This window comes from Xenopus laevis, chromosome 6L (genome assembly GCF_017654675.1).
Source record: "Xenopus laevis strain J_2021 chromosome 6L, Xenopus_laevis_v10.1, whole genome shotgun sequence".
NCBI classification, from domain to species: Eukaryota; Metazoa; Chordata; class Amphibia; order Anura; family Pipidae; genus Xenopus; species Xenopus laevis.
The window spans coordinates 127,358,346-127,379,162 of record NC_054381.1 but is presented as its reverse complement, the minus strand read 5'-3'; the positions used below and the strand labels follow the sequence as shown (position 1 = coordinate 127,379,162).

The window sequence follows — 20,817 nt, the reverse complement described above, 5'->3', positions numbered from 1 at the left end:
GACACTCACACCGGGAAAGAGCTCCATGCGCATAATGAGCTTCTGAAGTCAGGCACATGCACATACTAAGCAAATTGCAGCATTCGCTCATTATGCACATGCATGTGCCCAAACATGGCCGCTTGAACGGGAAACTCCCTTCCAGTGCAGGTGTCCTAGGGTGCAATTTAAAAATAAAAAAAAACTACTGTAACCTCCAACTGGAGTGCAGGCTCTATTAACCCGCACCTTCGGTTGGGGAAAATATTTTTGCCCAACAGGTGACCTTTAAAGAATGAGCACTAAGTGGAGCAATTCTGCACCCCCCCCCACAGAGCCAATAAGCTTTTGCCATTTTCATTTGGAAGAACCCTTTTATTTATTTGCTCTACATCTCTTAGTTTGGAATGTAAATACAATTGAGACAGTATAGGAAGTCAAACTATTCAGAGAGAAGTCTAGAGACAAAAAGTGCCATAGTTTTATCAAATCCCTGATGAAAGGGTAATGTTACAGATATAAATAAATGTGAAGATGTGAAAAAGCTCTGCAGAATTCAGTGGGTGTACTCTGCCTACCCTGAATTTTTAACTTGCCTCCTGATTGCTTCCTCTGAAGACCTTCTCTCTGGACTTGTCTGTTTGGAGGGATATTTTCCTTAGCAACTGTGATTTGTGGTTTCTCAGAAGCCTCAGACCTTTTACTCTGTAACAGAATAAAATAATTTAAGATAAAAAAATCGAGGCATAATTACTACAGATACAGTAAATCCACCCCTACTGACACCTAGTGGATTCAATAGAAACACACTGCCAAAGCTTCAACCTAAAGTTGCACATAGTCCTGTGGGTAAGGGGATAAGAAGGGTTTTACCAAAACAAAAGTTTTTTGTTTTTGTAACATTTTTTCCAATGACATTGTTGAAGGTATGACATGCATGTTTTTAAAGACTAATCGCTTGAATATAACATATACAGTGGGGCTCATTTATCAATACACGGCAAACTTTTGTTCTTATTTTTCCACATTTTTTTTTTAACATTCTCAAACACAAATATATATTTGGGACCTGGGTATTTCAAGATAAAAGGCATTTCCCTTATGTTTCAGTGTTTTAAATATAATAAAGACAGATTTAAACATAAAAAAGAAAATAAATTTGTTACCAACATGAATTTATGCTGGTTATGTTAATGTCAGTTACTAGGCATTATTTATTTACAGAAAAGAGCAAAGAAGGGGCTTTCCTGATAAGAGATCCATACTAGTAGCAAGAAGCAGACGTATTAAAAGATGTTATTGTTGTGTTTACCCTTATTTCCATATAAGGTGGATCCTTTTCCAGTTCTGCTTTATCCAGCACAAGTTTGGCCCGTTGTTCTTCAATGAACTGATCTAGTTCCTCCCCCATCTTGGGGAAAATCTTAACAAAATAAGAATAATTATTTCAGAAAAATGATAGTGCAAAGTTGTCAAACTGCAATGTATTGGTTCAGAGCCTATACACAGCAGCCTGGACAGGACTAATGAACAATGAGCAACACTATAAAGTCTTATAAGGCAAGAGCATAAAACCACCACAAGATTTGAAGCACAGCATGAATGACATGTTCCACTGTGTGTATAGAGAAAATAGAGACCCTGAGGAGAATAGGCTATTTACTGCTGTTTAAAAAAAACTCACTTTAGAGACACAGCTCATTACTCACCCTCCAACACTATAGCAAGGGGGGCACTAATCTGATAAATGTATTACTCTCAAGCTTTCAGTTTAATTGCTTAGTATCTCTGATCTTATTTAAATTATTCCTCTTTTAATTACACATAATCTAGAGCCTTGTGTGGAACATGGATTCAATATTAATAATCCACTGATCTCTTTGCAACTAAAACCGTTTTATTGATTAATCTTTTGTGTTACAGCTGGTCATATCCCCTTTGTAATAAAAGGACCAATGTATACCCTCACACTATATATTGGGGGAATGAATGATTAGTGAAGACAAAAGATATATATAGTGAGATCTCCCCCAAAAAAATCAAAACAAAAATAAATTAAATGAACAAAATAATTTATTAGGACATGGAGACCTAACGCGTTTCGTGCCTGTTGGGGCACTTACTTATCTGCTTGCTGCACTGATTACTTCCTATTGTTTCCTGTTTGGCATAAATGATTACCTTCATCAGATAAATAAACCTAATATGAGCCTGTTTAGCTGTGAAAGGCCTACATGTAGTTCAAGTAGCTGGGATTGCAAAAGCAATAGGATTAGAGATGGACTAATCTATTCTAATATGATACCGTCACACTGTATTTTCTACAGCTGTATCCAGCCCTGCCCTTGGAATCTTCTCCCATACAAATGAATGACTGTCCTGTGACCCCAAGAGGCTCTGGGACCCAGATATTGCTTGCAATAAAAAAAAAAAGGTTCCTTTCCATATCCTTCACTGTCTAATAATTTGAGAGAGAGAGAGAGAGAGAGAGAGAGAGAGAGAGAGAGAGAGAGAGAGAGAGAGAGAGAGAGAGAGAGAGAGAGATTTATCTCCTTGGTAAGGCTAGAGCACCCACATATTGATAATATCAGCTGCCTGGGTGCTGGTTATATAATAGTATAAACAAATAGAAATTGAACCACACTCACGAGACTTATATTGTGCAAAAAAATGGTTTATTCCGACGTTTTGGCTCCTACACTCAAGTCGTCTTCAGGAAGTGAAAATATATATTTATAAGTGTTATTGCACTTATAGCCATGACAGAAGGCTATTTGGATTTCTGAGTGCTTGCCCATAGTGTTCAGCTACATTTTGATTGCTGGATTTTATTCAGCGACACTTGTTATGAGACTGACAAACGATTTGACTAATTTCACCCCTTTGTAAATGATTCAGCTTAAACGACGAAATGCATTTCCTCTTCAAAGTGGTTTACTGTACATATTTACTGCACAGGGTTTACTTTTTCAGACATTAAATAGTATTTTGTTACCTGCCATAGAACATTTATAACAAAGTGATTGCAGAACAGTGTAAATAAAATGCTTTCTCTGCAGATAAGTGTTGTCAGCGTTGCTAGGATAAGGAAGGGATCTTATTAAAGCTGCCTAATGCCACTTTAAGGTTACCAGGCAACAAGATCACAACAGAAGAGGAAGCCTCCAAGCAACAATGCATTCAACCCCTTGTCTAATCAAAGGGAAAATTAGCAGCAGGAGAACTCCTGCGCCACACTGCTCTTTGATTTTATCTAGAATGAACTGTGCTAAAATTATGATTATTAAACATTCCCTTGCCCTTGGCATGCTATTATGTACATAACATTTTCACAGATTTGCCATTGAATCAGATGTAGTATAATTTAAAGTTTTACTCTTTTTCTCCTAGCGGTTTCAATGTGATGAAAGTGTAACATTAACAATATTTGTTACATTTACAGCTAAATATTTACAAAATGATTTCAGAAATCCAGGCAATTGTAAGGATCATTCTTTATCTTTGCTTAGAGCGATTATACTGTTGTGGGATCTGTTCCAACAAAACTCTGTTGCCAAGCAAGCATATCAAGGATAGCAAATTATGGATGCACCGAATCCAGGAATCATTAGGATCCTAGGTTTTTTGGGGGTTTTTTTTGCAGTCTAATCAAATGTGACTGTAAACCTCTAGCCTACTGACTAACAATTTATTCAATCACAACAAATGCAATTTTTTAAAAATGTTTTCGAAAATGCAAATTAGGGTTCAGTGTTCAGTCAAATCCAAAAATGATGGATTCAGGGCCTCCCAACGGCAAATATGTGTTAACCCTAAACCTCACCCAAAATGACCTTTAGTTTTGGTTAACAGGAGAAACTAGGAGTACAAATAAGCATTTGCCAAACTCTGGTCCCAGCCGGAGCACAAGGGGTGCACAAATTTATTTTGGACCCTTCACTTACAATATGGATTTACTTCTCCTTTAAAGCTATTAAAAAGATACAGTATTCTGACACATACATGGTACAATCTTTAAAACAAAGCACAAGATATTGTCTTAATTACAGAGATAAAGTAAATCAGTTAAAAACAAAGATTTGTTTCTGTTAATAGTATACTATGGGCAATGACATCACTATATGTCAGAACTTTCTCAATAACGGTTTTCCTGATTATATATTCTATAGCTCTTCAGTCATAAGTAGCAGATATCATCTCCTCCAGTCATGACTCCAGTTCCCACAATCCCTTGCATACCTGTCATTCTCCTTCTCAGGTCTGCTAATCACATAAGATGCAAGGCATTGTGGGAATTGATACGGATACAAGTTTTAGGTGCAGATTTATCAAAATGTGAGTTTCGATTTCAATAAATAAAAACTCACCCACGTTCTTTTCATTCCTATGGGATCTTTGGAAGTATATTTATCAAATGGTGAGTTCTAACTTTCACCCATTGATAAATATGCTTCCTAAAATCTCATAGGAAAGAATAGAACATGGGTGAGTTTTTATTTATTAAAATCTAAACTCGGATTTTGATAAATCTGCACCTTAGTGTTTTGTATAGTCGAAACAAGAAGCAGAGAGAATAATAAGTAGATAAAAACTGGTCTCAACAGCATTTATAAAGTAACTTACAAATCACAAGTTTGAATCAATGTATATTGGAAAGCTGCTTAGAATTTCCGTTAAAGCTTTTTCTTTTCAACAAACAAATGTCCATTTTAATTGCATATTTGATTGAATTATTTGATGAGCAAGGCTGACATGGAACTAATAATAAAGGGCAAGTAAAGCCCCAAAAGACCTTGACTACCTTTAAAGGAACAGTAACACCAAAAAATGTAAGTGTTTTAAAGTAATGAAAATATAATGTAGTGTTGCCCTGCACTGGTAAAACTTATATTTTTGCTTCAGAAACACTACTATTGTTCATATAAACAAGCTGCTGTGTAGAAATGGCGGAAATTGAAAAACGGCTATATGGCACAGGTTAAATAGTGGATAACAGGTAACACCATTATGTTCTACAGAGCTTATCTGCTATCTGCTGTGTAACCTGAGCCTTTTCTCCTTTGAATGGCTGCCCCCATTGCTACACAGCAGCTTATTTATATAAACAATAGTAGTGTTTCTTAAGCAAGCACAGCAGTTTTACCAGTGCAGGGCAACACTGCATTATATTTTCATTACTTTAAAACACTTATTTTTTGACATTACTGTTCCTTTAAAAAGATGTAAGGCATGATACAAAACAAACCACTTTGTACTTACTAGCAGGAGGAATGACAGCTATTCATTCTAACGTCAGCAGCCAACAAGAAGAAGCCAAGTGCAGGTACAGTGATTTGTCTGTTTTAAACAGACATGCCTAATAAAGTCTCTTTGCCACAGAAAATAATACATATGCTGAATGTGTTATAACGCTTGAATTGCTCTAAAGGCTCAGGGATAACTATGTGCAGCCATTTCTTACCTATTAGGTTCCTCACTATTGGCACTGTGGCGCACCATTCCAGTTAAATACTTTAAAGGGCAAGTCAATCCCAAAAACAAAATACAATTTTGCCTAATAAAATAAAACATAATTCTAAGAGACTTTCCAATATACATTTGTTAAGAATTTTCAGTGCTTTTAAAGTTATTATTTAAAAACAGTTTCTGCTGAAAGCTGAATTTGCTTAACTCCTGGTTTTCACTTTTTAAACAATATTGCAAAAGTCTTAGTTCCCCAGCAAAGACAGGTATGTTAATCAGCTGCCTTGTCTTACATTGTATCAACAGTCTGAGCCACCAGGGCAGAGAATAGAAAGGGACAGACATTGCTTTCAATAGCAATACATGTACAAATAACTTCAAAATCATAGAACATCTGTAATAAAATGTATATTGCAAAGTTTTTTGGAATTTTTTTTTTTGTTTTTTTAAATAGGCAAAAAATATTTTTTTGGGTTGACATTCCCATGACATAAGAAAACAGGTGAGAGTAGCTCTGGTGTAAATGACATAGAGATGCAGCCTGTGGGCTATGGCATAGAAGCTTTATGCACCCAAGTTTATTAATGACTTGATGTTTGACGACTGCATTCTAGTAGCCCGAACTAAAAGAAATTAGAACACAGCCAGGCCAGATCCTAATTAGAAACACTATGATGGGGGGATGCTTTCACTTGCTGCTCTGCAGATGCTGACTCATAGTACACACAGGGGAGTTGTAGAGAAACACATGGACAAGTGGAACATGAAGAATTCCTGCTGAATAGGACTGGTTGTAAGTTCTGCCAGACCCACACTGAGTAATAGGCAGGTTTCTATAAAAACAGAAACACAAAATCCCTCATCAGCATCATACACACAGCAACACATACACAGCCACCCAGTACCACATATACACACAGGCACCTGGTACCACATTATATATATATATATATATATATATATATATATATATATATATATATATATATATATATATATATATATATATATATATATATATATATATATATATATATATATAATGTGGTACCAGGTGCCTGTGTGTATATGTGGTACTGGGTGGCTGTGTATGTGTTGCTGTGTGTATGATGCTGATGAGGGATTTTGTGTATAACCGACGTTTCGGTCCCCATCGGGACCTTTATCAAGGTAAAGTTCCCGAAACGTCGGTTTTGCATACTATGTAACAATGCAATATTTTCATCACTGGAAGACCCTTGGTGCTGGTTTTTGTATATATATATATATATATATATATATATATATATATATATATATATATATATATATATATATATATACACACACACACATACACACATGCATCCAGTAACACATAGACACACACACAGGCACCCAGTACCACATATACACTCAGGTACCCAGTAGAGAGATATATATATATATAGATATATATATATATATATATATATATATATATACACATAGATATAGATATATATACACATAGATATAGATATATATACACATAGATATATATATATACACATAGATATATATATATATATATATAAACACACACACATACATACATACATACATACACACACACACCCAGAACAGTACCACAAATACACACCTGCACCTGGTGTGTGTGTATATATATATATATATATATATATATATATATATATATATATATATATATACACACACACACATATGCAGTAGTGTGTGCCTGGGGACACATGTATTTGTGGTTGTAATTTTTTATAATCTGGGCTGTTCCCTGTTGTATGACTGTATAATACACAAAAGCCATGAATATCCTGTAAATTACATCCTTATAAACGGTGAGTTTTGATGTCATCAGTTATAAACGGTGAGTAGTGATGTCATTTCTGTCACATGACTCACTGAAACTTGTGTATTATAATAAATAAAGTACCCCCAGTTGTAAAATATGAGGATATTAGAAGTTACCTCGGAGTTCCATGACCTGTATATGGTAATGAAGCTCCTCGGTAACTTATAATATCCTTATAATTTACAAGAGGGGGTACTTTATTCACTATATATGACTGTATATGGTGCTGCTGGCCCAGGAATGTATTTTAATGTATTTTAATTGTATAGAAGTGTGTGTGTTCCATTGTGCTGATGCTGATGAGGGATTCTGTGTTTATAGAAACCTGTGTATTACTCAGTGAGGGTCTGGCTGAATTGTGCAATATACAGTCTATTAGATACAGCTAAAGACTTGTTGTACAACATATACAGATGACTATAGAGCTTTCCATAAGGAATACACACTACATATACAATACGGTATTGAGTCAGACACAGGAACACAGTGTCACATACAGACAGTCAGGAATCAGGTTGTAAGTAACACATTCAGCAGATAAACACAACCTGACACACACCAGGTACAGTGAGTAACACACACCTACCGATACTACTACACACTGCGTCCCACTAGAGCCCCGTGTCTTACCGACAGCAGCTTCTATACCGTCAGCTGATCCCCCGGTGTCGTGTGTGTGTGTTTGTACGGAAAGCCGTTGGTTGTGGGTCTCTGTGGTTACAAGCACCGCCCCGCCTCTCAGCGGTAGCAGCCCACTAGCGACTTCTCCCTCACAGCTCCCCGCGCAGGAGGAGGACTCGCTGTAGGAGAAGACGACACTGCTGCTCAGCCTGGGCTCTCGCTTGTCTCTGATCTGCGCACATTCACCGCTCGCTCTTAGCACCGGAACCCCCAACCCACTAGCTGTTTCTACATACACTTATTCCCTGTATTCAATCCAACGCCTAACTCTAGATGGCGCTACTCGAATCCGCACAGACTTCGCCGTTCGCAATTTTACAGCAGATGATACCATGTGGCTAGGAAAAGGAGGGGAATCTTGTATGCGTTACCCACCAAAAAAGTATCGTTTTTATGATTGATGTGTGCGGTAATTCCCAGTTCTCCTTGTATAAATAATTAATGATCTAATTCGAAATGAGTCCCGTCTCAGAACCACGATAGTTACACCGAGTATAATTCCAGAGACAGACGCTCCCCGGTCTGTGACTGAGCCTGCTGGAGAAAACTCCTGACTTCCGGGTGTGCGCAGTGGGAGGCGAGCTTGTGTATCTGCGATTGTGGGCAGGCTGTGCAGCTGGTGGACTCTCCAGTGGCCATGGCAAGTAGCAGTTTGGCCCAGAAGACATGGGAGCTCTCAAATAACATGCAGGAGGTGCAGAGCATTGGCGAGATTTATAAATATAAGAAGCAGCAGCAGCAGCAAGAGATTCTGGCGGCCAAGCCCTGGACAAAAGAGTAAGATTCTCTGGTGTGGAGAAGACTGGGAGTTGTGGGGGGAGGTAGACTTTAACAGTCAGGGCAGGGTCGGGTGTTGTAGTGCAACAACCACAACTGGTGGCCTCAGCATTCGCCATTGTGACAGTCCTCTCACTGAACAACAAATCCCTGACTCCTTTGTCAGACATATGGTTCTAATGCTAGTCATTACATTCCAACCATGAAACCCAGTTGTGTGACCCAGCACTATAGATATGCTCTACTTCGTGTCTCCAGGCCTTTTAGTTCCGTGGCATGTGACTTTATAGCGCAAGAAGCGGACAGTCAGGATTAGGTACTGTTGACAAACGGAGCTGACAGTCAGGTAAGTAATTCAATTCCAACTGTTTCACGTGTTTCCTGGCTGAATTCACTGATTGGGCCCTTGAAAGTTTCAGGCCATGCCTCAAGTCTCTCAGCTGTTTTGGCAGATGCCCCAGAGCAGAGTGACTGATGGTCAAAACCTGTGTACTGTGCGGGTCATTGGTGTTCAAAATAGTTCTTTTCTTTGGACAAAATGGAGCCTGAGCCACAGCAGAATGCTTCATAAGGTCAGGATGCATCACCAGATATTGCAGACGATAAGGTTGATTGACTGTAAGAACATGCCTGGAGGATTGCTGCAGCTACTACTGAAAGATTAGGGCTCCTTTACTAATTTAGTTGTTGAATTACTGCTGCAATTGCACCCATGCCCAAACCCCCTGGAGTCTGCTCACGCCGGCACAAAAATTGCATCCGGGAGGCCTAAACCAGGCCCCATTGTGCTGAATGAAACCTGAGCAGTTGCCCATAGCAACCAATCCGCAATTAGGTTTGACCGGACAACTACCACTTTGGCTGTGGGCACATAGGTGAAGGGTTCTGCTGCTCTCCGCTTAAAGGAAGTGTAGTAGCAAGTAGTCAGCACAACGATTATCAACCTCTGTGAAGGCAGTGCACGTAACTTCAATGGCCACTTTCCATTGGAATCATCATGGGTAGAAGATTTTGAAACAGCACCACCATACTTTTCTTATTTCTTAAAAGCCTTTAATTGTGCATAGGGGCATCACAGCAACGTTTCAGGCCTTGCAGCCTTTTATCAAGCTTGATAGGCCTGAAACGTTGCTGTTATGCCCCTATGCACAATGAAAGGCTTTTAAGAAATAAGAAAAGTATGGTGGTGCTGTTTCAAAATCTTCTACTCCGCTTCAAGGAAAACAATACCCCCCAAACAATGTAGGTTTCTTTTTAAAATTATATTGCATAAAACAGCTCATATGTAAAATCCTGCTTCATGTAAATAAACATTTTCATAATAATATGTTTTTTTTTAGTAGTATGTGCCATTGTGTAATCATAAATAGAAAATTGCCATTTTAAAAAATAAGGGCCACCCCCTGGGATCCTAGGATTCACGGTGCACGCAAACAAACCAAACAAACTATTCTTGTTAGGACATATGAGCCAATTAACAGACAGAGTTATATCTTTTGCTTCAACAGTTCTTCCTGTTACAGTTAGAGCTGCAGTATTTCTGGTCAGGTGATCTCTGAGGCAGCACACAGACCAGCCCTAAATGGTGCTTCAAGACAAGAGATGTAAAAGGGCAATATTTACTTAAATATATATACCAGTTTGGTAAAAAATTTTAATGTGCCACTTAAAGGACCAGTAACATCAAATTTTTTTTTTTACAAAAATTCATTAGTAAACATCAAAAAATAAACACCAACACAAATTAAACTTTTAAATTGTAAAGCCTTTATTAAAAAATAACTTACTGAAACTCCACTTCCGTTCTTCTAGAGAAAAGGCGAAAGGGCGACCATCCATTTTGCAGCAGTTGATTTCTCCTCCCTGGCTATCTCCCCCCGCCGCTCTGCTCTGCCGGCAAGATGGGGCAGCACTTCTAAGCGATACACAGACATGTATCCTCCAGCCGACGTCGCCATTGCCTGCCAGTTGCTCCACACCACTACACAGTATTGCTCCTCCGTCTCACCCTGACTTTTTTTTTTTCTCCGCACCTTGCAGCTTCTTGCCTTGCTGCTCGACAAGCCCGGCTCCGCCTCCAGGAGAGAGCTGCTGCCCTGACATTTGCTCATCTGTCCGCAGAGGCTGCTGAAGTGAAAAGTCGGAAGAGGATCGCTCGCCAGATTTGCGTTCTTCTCCCCACGCTGCCTACACAGCGCAGTGCGGGGGCTTGGGGTGCGGGAAGAAAATGAAAGCGCATTAGAGTAACTGCACTGTATTGAGCGCTATGTTGTGCCGAGGGAACTTTTTTTTAAACTGCGCTTTCAGTACAAACACTACATTTCTACCTCTGTACCTTCTGCGAATTTGCCTCTGAATAAATATCCCCCACCCCTAACGAAACACAAAGATGCCAGGTATGATTGGCAAGAGTCAGAACTTAGAACACTCACTAGTCATGGTGCGAGCGCGCACAGCATCTACTGACACGGGTGTGCGTAACTTGTTGAGAAGCAAGGCAAGAAGCTGCAAAGAAAAAAAAAAGTCAGGGTGTGGAGCAACTGGCAGGCAAAGTGGTGTGGAGCAACTGGCAGGCAATGGCTACGTCGGCTGGAGGATACATGTCTGTGTATCGCTTAGAAGTGCTGCCCCATCTTGCCGGCAGAGCAGAGCGGCCGGGAGAGGTAGCCAGGGAGGAGAAATCAACTGCTGCAGGATGGATGGTCGCCCTTTCGCCTTTTCTCAAGAAGAACGGAAGTGGAGTTTCAGTAAGTTATTTTTTAATAAAGGCTTTACAGTTTAAAAGTTTAATTTGTGTTGGTGTTTATTTTTTGATGTTTACTAATGAATTTTTGTAAAAAAAAATTTGATGTTACTGGTCCTTTAATATGATGTAAACTATCTCTTGCTTAAGTGTTTATTTTGGCGGTTATAGGTTTCCTTTAAAGCAGATCCACTCCATGTCCCTGCTCATTTGATTTGAATCTGATCTGCCTGCCTCAGCCCATATATAGGCAATAGAAGGCATCTCTGGGCTTACCTCCACTGTGTGCACAGATTCAGAGCAGATTCAAATCAATCGATCAGGGACGTGGCATCCGCTTCTCACAGCCTGCAAAAAATACACAGACAATTAACCATCAGAAGTATATCGTTTTTGGGGAATTCGTTTATTGGTCTATATGTGTTTGCCATTCATATTTACATGTCTACATTGCTCCTTATGTCCTTAATCCTTTGCCACAATGATTAACCCCAGCATGAACTATGACTATCTTACCTCTTTATGGATGCTCTATGCATAAGCGCTGCATGGATGCAGAGTAATTAAAGAAGCCACAACCACATTTAATCGGTGTATTTGGAGAGCCTTTATAAAACACTTGCTAAATTACAGATCTGCCAGGAAACATAACAACTCTATATGTTTATATCTAACTAGTGCTGTGTGGACTGGCCCAAAACCCGCGGGTCGGGCCGGCTGCCATATCAAATCTTTGGGTTGTGGGTGGACTTGGGTTGAGCGGTTCCTTCCGCTCTCTCTGCTGCGACCTTATACTTCCAGCTCTCCATTTATAGATTTGCACCTGCTCTGCCCCTTTAGTGACTTAACTGTGGGGCGGTCGCGGGTCTTTAAATGTAGGAAAATTGGTTAGGATGGGGTCCATTAAATCTGGACCCACACATCACTAACATAAACCTTCAGTTGTGAATGTCTTTTTTTTTTTTTTTTTTTTTTTTTTTGCTACAAGTATGGAAACTGTTATCCAAAATGCTCGGGGCCTGGGATTTTCCAGATAAGTAGTATTTCCGTAATTTGGATCTTCTACGTTAAGTCTACTAAAAAAAACATTGAAACATTAAGTATACCACATAGAGTTGTTTTGTCTCCTATAAGGATTAATTATATCTTAGTTAGGATCAAACAAAAGGTACTGTTTTATTATTTAAAAAAAAAAGGGGTAATCTATTTCTATATATTCACTTGTTCTGGTTTACAGCCATCATTACTTCAAGTACTGCAAAGTGTCAGCCCTGGCCCTGCTGAAGATGGTCATGCATGCCCGATCAGGAGGGAATCTGGAGGTGATGGGCCTCATGCTTGGAAAAGTGGATGGGGAGACTATGATCATTATGGACAGTTTTGCTTTACCAGTTGAAGGAACTGAAACCAGAGTCAATGCTCAAGCTGCTGCTTATGAATACATGGCTGCGTATATTGAAAATGCAAAGCAGGTAAGGCTGCATTCTGGCTTAAAAATCATATGATCACAGGGCAGGTGTACTGTACCGAAAAGGACACTATAACTTAGTTTAAACGCGCATTTAACATTAGAAATTATGTATATGTATGTATGTATATTCTGATTACAAAGTTGTAAATGTTTTTGAGGAAGATACGCTGAATAAGATTAGCTTGCCTGGTTGTAAACACAACAGCTAGGATTCATTTTCTTAGTTTTATAGCAGACTGTCCAAGTCTAGCTATCTTTTGTGGCTCAATTAAAAATATTTTGTTTGGGGATCAGTGATTTATGCACAGTTTGAGATATGGACGCTGTATGCTTTTGAAAACACCAGGCCTGCACCTATATGGGTTTATGATGACATTAATTTGTGGTTTGGGGTAGGCAGTGAGTAGCAAGTCCAGTTGCTGCTACAGTATTGCAGGTCAGGTTGGATGCAGATTGCAGGTCCAGATCTAGAGTTGGTGGGTTGGATGCAAGTCCAGCCAGTGTAACCCATTTCCATAGCCACTGTGAGGGTAAGTTCGCAACTAAAGTTAACTAGTTAATCTGTAAATACACACCTATATCTACAAATATTTTGTGACCTCTATGAAAGCAAGGGACAGTATTGTCTCACATTAATTCAACAATTCCTATTTATAGCATGCTTATAGTATCAATTATTCAAGCCTAATGATAATCCAGTAGCACATCTTTCCTTAAAAGCAAGTGCTTTGAACAATTTTCATAGAAATATATATCAATTTAATTTCTTACAACATGTTTTATTACTTGGTTTAAAAGTGTTATGACTAACATCACATGAGCAGTAAGAATATTTCCCACTATTATGCTCTAATACACACGAACACACAGACACGGATTTAAATACTGTCATTAGCAAATTCACGGGGATTAGCAGCCTGTTGTCAGGGCACATACCCCTTATTCTCTATAAACAGAATAGAGTAACCATAGGTGTAAAAACTCATTAGCCTGTATCCTGTAACATTTTATTTATAAAAGCTTATTGTCAATTTAAAATAGGTGACAAAAACATTTTATACCTCATCTCTGCATTGTTTTGCTAGTTTTTGATTAATTAATGAGGCAATATTAACATTTTGAGTTAATATATGTATGGAGTTAATATCTTGTTAAAGGGAAAGTAAAGCCTCTTGGCTAATTTTTTAGTTTTAGTACCAGTGCACAGCCTCCAGTATCCTCCCCAACATGTCACTGACACATGCCACCTTCAGTTGTGTCACTTCTGTTCCCGCCATCCATATAATATAATACACTGACAGCCAAACTGGGATCTTGGATTAGTGCTGAGATCCATGAGGGGAATGGAAGTTACATGGGCAAAGATGCTGGTGTGGCTCTGCAGTTCTGGATATGCTATGAGCTACAGTTCAGTTGGGGCAGGTGTAACTGTTGTGGTTGGGGAGGTGGAATGGTGGATCTGTGTGCTAAAAATAAATAGTAATAGCGCATGTTCCTTATATGCTTCATTTCCAGCTCATTATGTGACTTGAGGGTCATGAAGCTGTGGTGATCCAAGATGGCAGCTGCTAACTAGTAAAAATGAGCAGAACTTCAGGATACTCTATAGCCAGAATACTGTACCTTAAAAGCAAATATGTAGTTCAAGAGAAGGGGCTTTCGTTTTTCAATTGAGGTTCATGTCTGCATTAATTCCAGTCTCCTTTAACTACTTTCATCACTAGAAACAACCAATGGCCAGGTAAAGAGGTCCCTGCTAAAAAAAAAAGCTTACAATCTATGATTAAGTGCTAGCTTCTGCCTGTATTCTAGTAAAATAAAAAAAAATACTTTTAGAAGTCTTTAATGTTCCATTGGAAATGCCTGCCATTTATTTTTACTGTATATGGATTATCCGGCTCCTTATGCTGTAGGCTAAGGCCAGCGAACCTGGGCATCACTAAGTACCCTTTATAAGAATATAATTTACAGGATATTCATTGCTTTTGTGTATTATAAATCAATATTGCTATTGTGGTCATTGGAGACTCGCGGTCTATGATCACAACCTAACAGCTCCCCACTTGCAGGTATAAAAACAAAAATCAAGATAAATGTTTAATACACATACAAGCTCTATTGAGAATGTCCCTCTTTAGCTCCTGTATAATGTCCATGCTGCACTTTTTTTATTAAAGAAAACTACAAATAAATTAAAATTCCATAAGAGGGCAGCAGAAACCTACCTTCTTTTCTCTTCGCAGGTTGGAAGACTTGAAAATGCAATGGGCTGTTACCACAGTCAGTACCCAGATGCTTAATCAGCAGTTTTAAGAACCCTTTGTTGCAGTAGTGGTGAGTACTGTGTATTAATTTGTCATCAGGGCAGTTCTTTTATTTACAATTAATGTTACTCTAATTTTCTTTTCTTCAGATTGATCCAACAAGAACAATATCCGCTGGCAAAGTTAATCTTGGTGCTTTCAGAACATATCCAAAGGTGAACATTAATGCTATTTGTTTCAGATTACTTTCATCTGTTCTAGAAATGTAATGGGAAACAGCGAATTAGGCAATTACTAAAACCTTTGTTACTGCATTTTGTAATGTTTAGGGGGCAATAGTAATTCAACCATTAATTAACTTATACCTAGTCTCTAATTATTATGATTTAAGTCTATTTGTTTTTAGGCAAGTATAAGACAGATAACTCAAGAACAAATGCACTGTTACGCTCCAGGCTAATCTGTAGTCCATGTAATGATTACATTAATAGGGTCCTTCTGCATTGTCCATAATGTCTTCATAAAACTTTATGGCAAATGAACATACCGTACTCCCTTGTTCTGTTATTTTGGCACGCAAAATACATTTTTAGGGTTACATAATAAAAGGCATTTTTGTTTTCCCAGGAGCAGTAACCAATTAACCAAACGATTAGCAGGGGACATTTACTGGTCATCTGTTTAAAAGCTTCATGCTTTTTATTACATGTGAGGGTTAGACTGTGATATGGATTTGGAAAGCTGTGCATGCCCGGTATTAGAAAGTAACTACATGACACTGTCTTCTTTAGTTGTGCCACATTTTTGTCCTCACAGTTACTTTTGGTATTACTGAGGCAGTGCTGGTGGGGCCCAATAAGATATGTTTGTTTTATACACTTGTGTTTTATGTTAGGGATCCAGAGTTTCTGATGGCGCTCTGTGTTGAGGGGCTACAAAACCTGGCTCCTGGTATAGAGTCTCTCATATCAAACATATAGTTATATAACATTCAACTATTTTAACTATTGCAATACTGATGTGTGATATTCTTGTTGTAGGGCTATAAACCTCCAGATGAAGGTCCTTCAGAATACCAGACAATTCCTTTGAACAAAATAGAAGATTTTGGGGTGCATTGTAAGCAGTAAGTTATTTTATTATGGAAACATAGGAAATTGAATAATTAATGAGTATTAATGTACAGCGCTCTAATTGTTTTTCCAGTTTATTTACCCTTTATTTTTGTTCAACCTATTTCCCTTTATTTTTCTTTTTTCTTTTTTGATGTACCCCTTGAGACCTGTTTTGCTAAAGCATTGGAAGCTAAATCACATCATCGGACTGACTTGTTAACTACAAGTGTAAATATTGTGTATTAATGTACTGCAATATACTTTCTTCCAGTTTATCTAGCCTTTGTTTTTAGTTTTCCACCTACTCTTTATTTTGCTCGTGTTTTCTTTATGTACCCCTTGAGACCTTTTTTAAAAAAGTGTTGGAAGATGAACATCCCCTTTAAATCCACTGTAGTCTTATTTATATGCATTAAACTACATGTTGATACACAACCCACTTCTTGTGAATTCAAACTAAATTCCGCTATTATTTTCCCATAATTCAAGATATTATGCCTTGGAAGTTACGTACTTTAAATCATCTTTGGACCGGAATCTTCTTGAGCTGTTGTGGAATAAATATTGGGTGAATACACTGAGTTCCTCAAGCCTTCTGACAATAAGTAAACCACCTGCGTACGTGTTTAATTTATCCTGTTTATAAGTCTCCTGAAATCTTTTCATTTGTATCCACAGAGTCATTTGTGTATATTCCCACTATGGTGTAAAAACTCCACCTACCTTTCCCCAGGTAAAGGGTAAATCAGATTTCCTGAGCTGCATGTCTTCACTGACCTGTGGAAACCTACATGACTAATAAGAGGTGATTCAGAAACTGTCGCCATTTCTTTGGTAGTGTGTATACAAGCCTGAGAGAGCCCACCTTACTAGGCAGGAAGATACGCTGGCATAATATAGGCATTACACATTTTTAACATCTATAGTTTATACATTTTTGGCCCAGCGGAGCTTGTGATATTTGCCCACTTTCTGCCAATCATGGCTTTGATGTGTAGTATTGCAGATAACATTTTTAGCTGGGATATGTTGACTGAAATGATTAAAATAGGTCTGTTTAAACCCTGGTGGCTCTTATTTGAGAGCGGGAGTATTTTAAACTGAAAATATATGCAGGATTTAAAACAGAAGCAAATTTTAGCTTATCATTGCAGTGTCACCAAGGCACAGCACATGATAGCCCCTAGATGAAATGGCCTCTATAAGTATGACCAATTATTACACCAGAAGTACAATACTTTATATTTCAGGGCCAGAAATTCCAATAACAGTAGGCTTACCATACCATAACATTAGAAAGGGCATGTCCGCCCAAAAATAAAAATAAAAATTGCCTAATAAAAGAAATTCTAATTCTAAGCAACTTTCAAATATACATTTATTAAACATTGTCCGTGCTTTTAAAGTTATTTGCAAAACAGTTACTATTGAAAGCATAGTTTGCTTTTTCAGCTGTGTCAGCGGTCCCTTACAGAAGTAGGAAGAAGATGGCGTCCATGAGCTCCGCTGCGCTACTCTGCATGGATATATAGTGAATAAAGTACCCCCTCTTGTAAAATATAAGGATATTATAAGTTACCGAGGAGTTTCATGACCATATAAAAACACGAGGCCGAAGGCCGAGTGTTTTTATACAGGTCATGGAACTCCGAGGAAACTTATAATATTCTCATATTTTACAACTGGGGGTACTTTATTTATTATAATACACAAATTTTAGTTAGTCATGTGACAGAAATTACATCACTACTCACCATTTATAACTGATGACATCACTACTCACCGTTTATAAGGATATAATTTACAAGATATTCATGGCTTTTGTGTATTATATAGTGAATAAAGTACCCCCTCTTGTAAAATATAAGGATATTATTAGTTACCGAGGAGTTTCATGACCATATAAAAACACGAGGCCGAAGGCCGAGTGTTTTTATACAGGTCATGGAACTCCGAGGTAACTTCTAATATCCTCATATTTTACAACTGGGGGTACTTTATTTATTATAATACACAAATTTTAGTGAGTCATGTGACAGAAATTACATCACTACTCACCGTTTATAACTGATGACATCACTACTCACCGTTTATAAGGATATAATTTACAGGATATTCATGGCTTTTGTGTATTATATTGGAATAATGTGCTCTGCGGGGAGGAAGCAGGGATGGGGCTTTTCTTACTGGGGGGGTTTAGGTCTCCTTTAAAGCAGCTGAGAGTTTGGAGTGGAATCGGTTGTTTGCTGTAGGGCTGCTGTCCATGGTATTCAGTACTACACTACTAGATCACTATTGGGATGATATGTTCGATGTCATAACTTCTCTTATGTAGAATAAGTAACCTGTTTCAGCCTTTTCAAAAGTTCTTTGGAAGCAAAAAAGCAGATTGATTGGGAGATCAGGGTTTACATTTATTTTTGCTTTTTTATCTTTCTGCTCCTTGTCCTCATAGCTTTTTGTTATGATAAAAATAATAGCCATACAATATGTGCAGCACAAGCCCTATTCTTTGATAAGATCCCTTTTACTTAATTAGTGGCCTCATCACTATTCAGTTCTCCCTTGAAGTCTTGCATTCCAACGTGTGCGGCCTTATCTTTTATAATAGGACCAGAAACTATACTGCAATACAACATAAAAAAATCTGCCATTTATTCATTTACCCTCTGAGTCACAACAGAAATTGTATGTACTACATGTATGGGACCTGTTATCTAGAATCCTCAGGAACTGGGGTGTTCAGGATAATGGATCTTTCTGTAATTTGGATCTTCATACCTTGTCTACTAGAAAATCATGTAAAAATTAAATAAACCCAATAGACTGGTTTTGCCTCCAATAAGGATTAATTATATCTTAGTTCGGATCAAGTACAAAGTACTGTTTTATTATTACAGCGAAAAAAGAAATGATTTTTAAAAAATTCAGATTATTTCATTATAATAGAGTCTATAGGAGATGGCCTTTCCTTAATTCGGAACTTTCTGGATAACGAGTTTCCAGATAACGGATTCCATACCTGTATAGTCCTGCAGTACTTTTTTTGCAGATAGAGTAACTTATGATTTCTTAAATTGTCTTGCTCCAAAATGGATACAGGAGTGTTTTTATTTTTAAGTTTTACCACTTGTTCTATAATTTAATAAAAATCATATGTAAAGAGAGAATTTTATATACAAAACAAATTCCTGCTTATTTCCACAAATGCAAAGATGCATGGAAGGGATGTAACTAATAACAAAAGAAAAAATCCCCCCCTGCAGCATACTGTACATCCATATAAATTACTTAGAATCCTTGCAGTGTTTGCCTGGAAATCAAGCAGTTCTCCATTCTTGTGTGCTATTGTTTAAACATTCTGATGAAGTGCCAAAGAGAGGCACGAAACGCGTCAGGTGACTAGACACGTCATGGTTTAGTTAAAGGGCTCCAGGAGGATACCTGTTTGTGTTTTTAAAGATGCTTGGAAATAAAGACTTTTTTTATTCTAAAACTACCCATGGTTATTAAGGCTCCCGTCTATCTACTGTTACTTTGGACGTTGTCATTGTGTCTGGACAGGAGTATTTCACATGCGGACCATTCACATGTAAGTTACTTGTATGCAATTTGAAAGTTGCCACGTAGTGGGAAATAAACCTGCTGATTGCACAAAAAATGCATTTTACTTACTTAACGCCAGAATCTGGATCTTTTTAAGCTTTTGTCCTTCCCCTACAAATGGTTTATGTTTTTAATTTTGGTTTAACTTTCTTTTTTATGTGTGTTGTTTTTCAGCTGCAAGACCACTATTGAAGCCATCCATGGACTGATGTCACAAGTGATTAAAGATAAATTGTTTAACCAGATTAATACTTCCTAATGTTTAACAGACTGGCTGTCTGTCTTGCTCAGATAAGTTGCTTCTTTTATGCAGAGGCCAGAGATATTCATCGGTGTAGCACTTGTTTGTTTAAAGTATGGAAAGCAAGTCCTGTAATATTTGACATTCTAGAAACATTTCAGCATGTATTGGATTGGAACTTTTTTAGTGAATAAAATAGTTTAAATGGTTTTATTCTTTTTTTCTTCTGTTGCGCTTTGAGAAATGTTCCATGACTGATAAGTAAAATTTACTCCATGAGGGATTTCTAGACCTCTTTAACCTGGAAAGACACTGGGGTTCATTATGAATATATAGCCAAGGGCACACGAATGATTCATTTGATTCAATATTGTTGACAATCAATCATCTGCTAGAGTATCAGAAACCTGACGGACGTTTCTGAAGACATTGTTGTGAAATTATCTCCTATCTGCCCTTGTTCTGTAGTTTGTTTTTCAACTATCTTCCTTGAGTCACAGGGTTGATTGGGGCATGAATAGTCATTCTAGTATCTCTTTTGTTTTGTGTCATTGAGCAACTTGTGAGGACCAGTGGGAAAGCGAAGTACCGCCGAATGGAAAATATTTTAGTACTTAAAGGAGAACTA

The 20,817-nt window shown here is 37.9% G+C and overlaps 2 protein-coding genes across 21 annotated transcripts in view; one reads left to right on the top strand and one right to left on the bottom strand.

The window, feature by feature from the left end:
- cspp1.L (centrosome and spindle pole associated protein 1 L homeolog) overlaps positions 1 to 8,486 on the bottom strand; it is a 45,819-nt gene extending 37,333 nt beyond the window's left edge. For 2 of the 16 annotated variants that reach the window (XM_041566453.1, XM_041566457.1), the window contains exons 1-3: positions 7,922 to 8,221; positions 1,292 to 1,402; positions 558 to 684 (exon numbers count right to left, since the gene is read on the bottom strand). In XM_041566453.1, coding sequence (XP_041422387.1) covers positions 558 to 684; positions 1,292 to 1,390 — 226 coding nt within the window. In that variant the 5' untranslated portion in view covers positions 1,391 to 1,402; positions 7,922 to 8,221. Of the gene's footprint in view, positions 1 to 557; positions 685 to 1,291; positions 1,403 to 7,877; positions 8,241 to 8,347 lie in introns of those variants that run through there. The other 14 variants (XM_041566460.1, XM_041566461.1, XM_041566456.1 and 11 more) reach the window with 12 other exon arrangements.
- Positions 8,487 to 8,607: 121 nt separating this feature from the next.
- cops5.L (COP9 signalosome subunit 5 L homeolog) lies at positions 8,608 to 20,398 on the top strand. Of its 5 annotated transcripts, XR_005961979.1 has the most exons (8): positions 8,759 to 9,095; positions 12,730 to 12,964; positions 14,479 to 14,704; positions 15,207 to 15,297; positions 15,377 to 15,442; positions 16,268 to 16,346; positions 16,832 to 17,147; positions 20,123 to 20,145. XR_005961979.1 is itself a non-coding variant. In XM_041566467.1 (5 exons), the coding sequence occupies exons 1-4, from the start codon at positions 8,610 to 8,612 to the stop codon at positions 17,139 to 17,141; spliced, it is 582 nt and encodes a 193-aa protein (XP_041422401.1). In that variant the 5' UTR covers positions 8,608 to 8,609; the 3' UTR covers positions 17,142 to 17,147; positions 20,123 to 20,398. The 5 variants fall into 5 exon arrangements, 2 of the variants coding, with proteins under 2 accessions (XP_041422401.1, XP_018123553.1); XR_005961981.1 differs by lacking the exon at positions 20,123 to 20,145 and having other exon boundaries at positions 17,021 to 17,145; XR_005961980.1 differs by lacking the exon at positions 20,123 to 20,145 and having other exon boundaries at positions 16,268 to 16,353; positions 17,021 to 17,077.
- Positions 20,399 to 20,817: the final 419 nt, after the last annotated feature.